At 35.6% G+C, this 7,293-nt stretch overlaps 2 protein-coding genes across 2 annotated transcripts in view; both read right to left on the reverse strand.

Annotated features, from left to right (window-relative positions):
* Positions 1 to 1,082, reverse strand: part of rcan3 (regulator of calcineurin 3) — a 51,284-nt gene extending 50,202 nt beyond the window's left edge. Inside the window, exon 1 of the mRNA XM_004082508.5 lies at positions 843 to 1,082. The gene's annotated coding sequence lies outside the window, so the exon portion shown is untranslated. The remainder of the gene's footprint in view (positions 1 to 842) is intronic.
* Positions 1,083 to 2,250: 1,168 nt separating this feature from the next.
* On the reverse strand, positions 2,251 to 7,070 carry nipal3 (NIPA like domain containing 3). Its single transcript, XM_004082238.5, has 11 exons — positions 6,818 to 7,070; positions 6,605 to 6,673; positions 5,527 to 5,698; positions 5,322 to 5,381; positions 5,030 to 5,175; positions 4,369 to 4,465; positions 4,087 to 4,222; positions 3,874 to 3,962; positions 3,667 to 3,730; positions 3,400 to 3,494; positions 2,251 to 3,272 (listed from the first exon to the last, which is right to left on the reverse strand). Exons 1-11 carry the CDS (start codon positions 6,851 to 6,853, stop codon positions 3,085 to 3,087), a joined length of 1,152 nt encoding a protein of 383 aa, XP_004082286.1. The 5' UTR covers positions 6,854 to 7,070; the 3' UTR covers positions 2,251 to 3,084.
* Positions 7,071 to 7,293: the final 223 nt, after the last annotated feature.

Below are 7,293 nucleotides of genomic sequence, written 5' to 3' on the forward strand. Positions count from 1 at the left end.
TACTAATATGGTGTCTGCTTTTAATCGCATTGCACATGTGGACAGTGACAATAAAGGGATTTCATATTTTATGTTAATACATATTTAGCATGTTTTTAAAGATATGAATGGAACTTTTAGCAATTATTTTACAGACTTTGTACTTCTTTCTTTTTTGTTTTACGATCACCAGAGGTTAAAAAGAAGTTCAAATTCTATATTGCAAATTTTCTAAGTTTCTAACAAAATAAATAAATAATCAAATCTAAATAAATCATAAACATATATGCATTCAATTTGACATACTCACATAACAATAATTCAAATTATTGTTACTGCTTTAGCAAAACAATGTAAATATAAAATTTGACCCACATACTTTGAGATTAAAGGCACTTTGGCATCCTTAGCAATTTTATACAAATGTTAGAGGGCCATCTAGCGTTAGGAGCGACGAAGTGCCCCATTGTGTTTGAAAAATCAAGCGAATTAAAGTAACAAATAAGTCTATGTTTGATTCACTATAGTATTAAGAGCACATAAAAGAAAGAATGAGCAATAAAAAGGGACAAAACAACTAAATATCCGCTGTGAAATGACAAGAAAAAATCTTGACGGATGACAGGTATCTTCATTTAGCTGCCGTAAGTAACCTATTACGTATTGCCTTTCCAATATCGCGGCCAGAACTGGAGCAAATGTCTAATAAAACATTTTCCTCCACGTCAGAAAAGGGTTTCATTGCTACAGAAAATATAAATGCAGGAGTAGAGTGTGAAAATCATAGTGTAAATCACAGTTACATCCGATGCCACTGTGTAATAATTTCCCTTATGACATGCAAATGTGTCTCCAACACTCACCTCACTATGTCAGCGTCCGAAAAAACCCCCATTGAGGACTAACAAAAATATAAATATTTATACATATATACATATATTATTATTTTTTTGGAGAGAGAAAAAAAACCTTTTTGTCTTTACATATTTATTTTTATTTTATTTTTTGCGGACAAATGCTTGGGTGTTTGTTTTCTCCGGATTATCTAACGCAGCCTGCTCCAGCGTCAGGACAACGCAGGTGAGACCAATCAGAAGCCGCCAGTAGCTTCGAAGCGACCAATCAGATTGCAGCAAGTGGGCGGATGCTGGGCCTCAACATGGGTGGCGATCAAGCAGCAAAGTGGCACACAGCGCTGAGAGGCAAAGAGGCTTATTATTTGGCAGGAACGTCTTAGTGAGTCACGAAAGTTAACGTGCGAGTCCCGCCGGTGTTTCCGTTCACTGCGCAACAATTATTAATCTAATTTGAACAAATGTGTCACGAACCCGGATGCACCTGTTGCGCTTCAATACTTCCATAACCACAGCGGAGAAAACTCTGCACCCAATTTAACTACTTTTAGGTGCAATCTGGAAATGTTTCCATATGGTTTTACGTAAATTTAAAATGGAATGCTTATTAGATTTTTAAAAAATTACACTGATTTCTAGTTTTGTGTCTTCTTTACTAAAAAATAAAATGGGGAAAAAAATCAACTGACAGTTTAAGATAAAGTTCTTCACATAGATCATGGGAAAAGATTTTAAATACATGTAAAAAAAAAAAAACCTTTAAATGTGTTATTTTTATTTACGCTAATTTAGAAGGTTTAACTCAAATCTCCAATGACTGGAGGAAAAATAGGTTGCATTATATGACATGAAAAATCAGTTTATTTATTTTGGTCCCAAATGAGCTACGCTTCATTTTCAAAATACCAGTAACAGTAAATCTAGGTTTTTTAAGTTTAAGTGATAAATTAAATAATTTATGACATTTTGTACTTCTGATTATCTTTAATCATTTTTTTTTTACACATTTATAACTTATCCAACGTAGTAAGACGTGGGGTTATTCACACAAGTTTCAGCCCTTTCCATTCACAAAACTTCAGAGCTCCACTTCTCAAATGAATTCAAGAAATCTCAGCAAAAACAGGCGGGGGGGCTTAAATCCCCTCTGTTATATAAGGCCTCATATTTAGCTTGCTAAGATGGTGTTAGAAGCACCATATACAACATATAAAACTTCTAATGACTTAATTTATTATTCACACTATGCATTTACCAATCAAATTTTAGTTTAAATATACAATGAAACATCTGTTATGTCTTAAAATAATTAACCTGTCCAATTTATTAACTACCTACTTAACTAAATAAAGCATATTTAGTGTAAAAGATGCACAACAGAACCCTGAAGATGAAGTTTAGATCGATAACATCACAATTTAAATAACTAGTTCCGTTTATTAATCATCTACTTGCATAGCCTAAGTTAAAACATCATTAGTGTAAAAGCTACACGACAAAACACAGAAAATGACATATATGGTTCAAATCATCGATAACATCAAAATAAGTTAAAACATTTGCACAGGAAAAGCAGTAATTCAACTGAATTCAATGAATAAAGGCAGAAAAGTGACCTTCATGACCCCATGGATAACTATGCACACTTCAGGTTTGTTTGTTTGTTTTTGGGGCGGAGACTCTGTAAGAAAGGCCATCAGTGCACAGTCTCTCCTTCAACAATAACCACAGGAACTCAATGAGATGCTACTAGCCAAACCTTGGACCAAAAACGGATCAAAGGTGACGTACAGTTTGATAAACTCGCCTTACTCTTCTTCATTTGACTGTCCTTCACTTTCTCAAGATCCTGAACAGCAATTCCAGGTGTTAAATTCCAAGAACTAATGATCTTTTTAATCCAATCTGCACTATTTGTGGAGGTGCAGCCTTTAAAAGATCCCTTTACCTGTTCGATAATAAAATACCACCTCAAAACAGTTCCTTTGCTAGGCAAATCCTAAACACCTCACTGGTTTGTATTTAACAGGTTAGAAAATACAGTTTGTAGCTCAGCAGAGAAGTCAAAAAAGGATTGCTCAATCCCAGTTTGATTTTCCTGGTTTTTCAGGCCTAAATAAAGGTTTCGTTCAGAAACAAAACGGGGGTGAAGAGGTAAAAGTCAGACAAAAAGCACCTGAGCTTCGTTAACAGCTTCAAGTCTTTGGAGGTCAGTTTGTATGAACCGAGTCTGGGAAGGCGGTGCTCCGTCCTAATCGTTCTTCCGATCCAGCTGCCCAGTTGGTGCATCAGAGGTTCTGGAGCTGACGACCGGCTGCTCCAGATTCACTGGCAGTGGGGCGGGAGCCACTCCGTCGTTGTTCACCAGAGTCCCGTACGAGAAGGAGCCGTTGAAGTCTGGCTGAACGACCGAGCCTTTGTCATGGATCGTTGGAACACCTGATCATACAGGAGAACGAGCGCATCATGATGAACAGCTGAGAAACGCTTCAACGTCAACTGGGTATGTTTAGTCGATGTAGCAAGCAGAAAAACATTTAAATAAAATCCAATCTGATAAACGAACCATTAGACATGTCCATGGAGACATACGGCTCAAAGATTTTGGGTTTTTTCCTGTTTTTGGTCATGAGAAACACTCCAAGGAAACACAGGACAGATCTGCACAGAGAGCACAGTCAGTTCACTCAAAAACAGCTTTTGCTCTGCAGATTTTTAAACTTGCTCATTAACAATGACACATCTATATTCAAATAACCTTTTTAATCTGAATGCAACCCGTGGGAGCAGCATTTCTGATATGGGGAAAAGAGGAAAGAAAGCGATTACTCACCCTAGTACATACATGCAGATGTTAAGGACTTCTTCTTTGTTAAATTCTAAGTAAAACACGGCCCCTAAAAGACAAAATTGGAAAGTTGTGCGGCTGAAAACACAGGAATTTTCAAGACTGAAGATTTTCTTCTGTGCTGTGAGATGCAGAAGCTGATTAAATTAGCTGTGAGTCAACACAACAAACCAGAAAATACCAACAACTCACCAGCAACAACAGCAAAGACAGTGGAGAGGATGTAGTTGACGCTCATGACCAGAGACGAGTCATGCAGTTTACAAGCTTGGGACAGAAATCTAAGAATCCAGAAACAACCATAACACTGAACTTCAAGAACCACAAGCCAGCACAACGTGTCAACATGAAGCAGCTACACAGAAACACTTTCCTTAAGAGGGCAGATTTATTGTGATCACCCACCTGGCTTGGAAGATCACCGATGCCATCATGCACACAAACATGACGCTGAAGATTGGGTTGTCCAGCTGAATGTTGCCCTCGATGGAGAGTACCAACATGCCTGAAACTGCCTTCACTGTGATGACTGTGACGGAGCCTGAGGTAAAAACAGAGTGATGAAGCTCATACACACATTTTCTTAACAACTTTGGCTTTTTTTTTCCTTCATATATCATACCAATATGTTGTAGATTACCCAACTTTATAAATGGTGGGAATGGATGGCTTTGAATGGAGACTCACCAAGCAATGCGACCAGCAAAAGAATGACGACCAGATAGTTAACCCTTCGTTGTTTGTGGAAATACAGAAGGAGGCAAAATAGAATGATCTCCAACAGCTGTCAGTTAAGAAAAAGGGATTTATTATTACCAGATCAAAACATTGAATATCAGGATTTAATGTCAGTCTACAACTTGGTTGAAATTTCTAACACTGATTACAGTCAATCCCAAACATTTTATGTATTTTATTTTGTTTTTTTCTCTTTGTATTGTTGGCTTACAAGCATTTTAAGTGGTTGTTATTGTTGTTTTAGTGTGTGCACATATTAAAAAATGCCTTGATTTTTATTACTTTTTTTTACAATTAAAATCGACATTTGCATACTTTGTCAAAGGTGTAATATTTTTACAAAATGTATTAAACTACAAAGGATATTTTCTTCTACCCTATAAACAGGAGGAATTTAAAATAAAATCGAATTAATTTAACAACTAAAAGTGCATCAAAAAATGTTGAAATTTGTCTATGGTATATAAATCCTAAATGTTTTTGTTGAATTGTGCAATTTGCTTTTTCAAGCAGCAACAAATCCACTGCATTCAAAGTGTTTGCTGGGTTTGGAAACCGGCTCAAGTGGGGTTACTAGCTTTTTTCTTTTTCTTAAAATCACATTTCTTACCAAATACAGGAGGACAGGCCAACCAACGATGTGCTTTATAATGTTCTCTGCTTCTAGTTTTTCATGAGAATTTGGTCCAAATGACACAAAGAGATACGTTCCACCTGCAGTAATGAAGTATCCCAGGATGATCAGTCCATAATGCTCTGTAACAACAATTAAAAAATATTTAAATGCTGAAATATTAAATTCAAAAGAACACTTTATATTTCAAAAAGTTGTAAGAGTTTGCATTCAATAGGTCAGCATGCATGTTTTTCTGTGGCCCTCCACATCTTCGTTCTGAACTTACTTGCAAACTCCTTTGGCTTAGATTTCTCATGCAGAAATAAAAAGCCCAAAATTGAGCTTGCTGAAAAACACAACGTACACTTTTCATTTCTTGGAAAATGTTAAGACTGCTCTTTTAAAAAGTAAGATTCATTCGTGGCTTTTCTTTAACATTTACACTGAATACTTATGTGCAAACAGTAGAGTCACTGATGTGAAATACTCACTCAGGACAGACACTGCATTGAGAGGCGCCACAACAGCAAGAGGGGCAAAAGCGTAAGAGACAAAGTTGGCCGACTCCCCGATACAGGTGAATACAAAACCACACCACCAGGTTTTGGTATGGTAGAAGGTGCGCTGATCTTTTCTCCCTGCGAGAGTCACATGGCTGTATTTCTGAAAGCAAAAAAAAAAAAAAAAAAAAAAAAAAAAAAAAAATCAACCAGGTAAAAATGTTTATGATGCAAATTTAACAGAAAACCTTTTTATTACATACCTTCCTCAAAGAATGCTAAGTTATAGTATAATGGAAATCAGGGGTCTGCAACCTTTAATGCTAAAAGAGCCATTTGGTCCAGTTTCTTATCGACCAAATCCCAGCAAAAGCCGCTGTTTAGAAAAATACACCTAACTTGTGTTTTTTCACCATTAAGCTATTTATTTATAAAATTTAACCATTAACTATTGACAATAATTAAATTATTATAATTTTTTTTGAATAAAAAATTCAACTTGTTTTACTTTTGTCAGCAACACATATAAGTTCCTTTCAAAATAAAATACACCGACTTTTAAAAAAAAGGATCCTTGTGCTGCAGCAGATTTACTTGAATTAAAATGCAAGAAAGCCAAATCAAAACATGCTTGTTCCATCATCATGGCTTTGATTTGCCTTTATTGTTTTTCTCCTTTTAATATTAAATATATAAACAAGACAACATTGATGTAGTAGAGTTCAGATTTTTAAATAAATCTATTTGTACTTTAAGCTCATTCTAATAGTACACAACTCTTACAGTTATTATCTCAGTTATGCGACATGTTAAAATTCTAAAACAAATGACAAACATTAATTGACTAAAAGAAATCAACCACAATGAATGTTAGGATGTTTTCTTCAAAGCCAAAGAGCCACAATGAAGGGATGAAGGAGCCACATGTGGCCCCTGAGCCTCAGGTTGCTGTTGTAAATACTATTTCCATACAACGTACATGTTACCACTATACACATGCTACAGTACACATGTCGTGTAAATGGTTTTTTGTTGTTGTTGTTGTTGTTGTATTTAATATAAAAAGTACCTGAATGCTTAAAGAAATGCTGACGAGAAAATTTCCAAATATTGCGAGTAAAGTCCCAATGAGATTGTCCTGAAACACAAAAAGCAACTTCAACTACATTTCAATAAATACAACGTTTGTAATAAAACGCTAAACTTTATTAAAGTGCTTTTAATTACAAAAAATGTAAAGAAGAAGCAGGAGGAAGGACTAACCAGCAAGTAACTTACTTACCGTGTAGGACTCGCCATGGGAGCTGTAAAAGCCCATTTTTTCCCCTCCAGAGGTGATTTATTTCTCACAAACAGTGACCAGACGTCCAATAAGCATGTTTTTTAGTTTTTGGCTTTAGTTTTAGGGTCTTCTTTAAGCTGTAAAGTGACAAAAAGACAATATTTTAAAGCACAACAAGGAACATTTCACTTCCGGATTCGAGTCGTCTGTTTGGCTACGCCTTAGCGTGCAACTACGTAAAAATCACGTGACTGCATACGCAAGCGCAGGTGCGTGAATTATTTCCTTACAAAGTTCGCTTGATTCTTCTTCTAAATCGTGATATTTAAAAAATGTATTTTTAAAATGTATTTATGTTTTTGCGAATAACGCTAGTTACAGTCACTATACCATTTAAACAGTATGATGATTGTTGATTATTGGCCTGCAGAACAGCTTTACGTTCAACGTAAAAAGTTAAATTTTGATTCTTCTTT

The sequence above is a fragment of the Oryzias latipes genome, chromosome 22 (genome assembly GCF_053564925.1).
Source record: "Oryzias latipes strain Hd-rR chromosome 22, Olatipes_Hd-rR_3.1".
In the NCBI taxonomy this organism is placed as follows: Eukaryota; Metazoa; Chordata; class Actinopteri; order Beloniformes; family Adrianichthyidae; genus Oryzias; species Oryzias latipes.

What these genes read in the sequence shown, in the direction of transcription:
- nipal3 (XM_004082238.5), bottom strand. Translation starts at nt 6,853, where the DNA reads ATGGGCTTTTACAGCTCCCATGGCGAGTCCTACACG. An exon ending in GCATTTCTTTAAGCATTCAG is followed by an intron (nt 5,699 to 6,604) that starts GTACTTTTTATA and finishes TTTTGCTTTCAG; the next exon opens with AAATACAGCCATGTGACTCT. An exon ending in CTCCATGGACATGTCTAATG is followed by an intron (nt 3,273 to 3,399) that starts GTTCGTTTATCA and finishes CTGTATGATCAG; the next exon opens with GTGTTCCAACGATCCATGAC.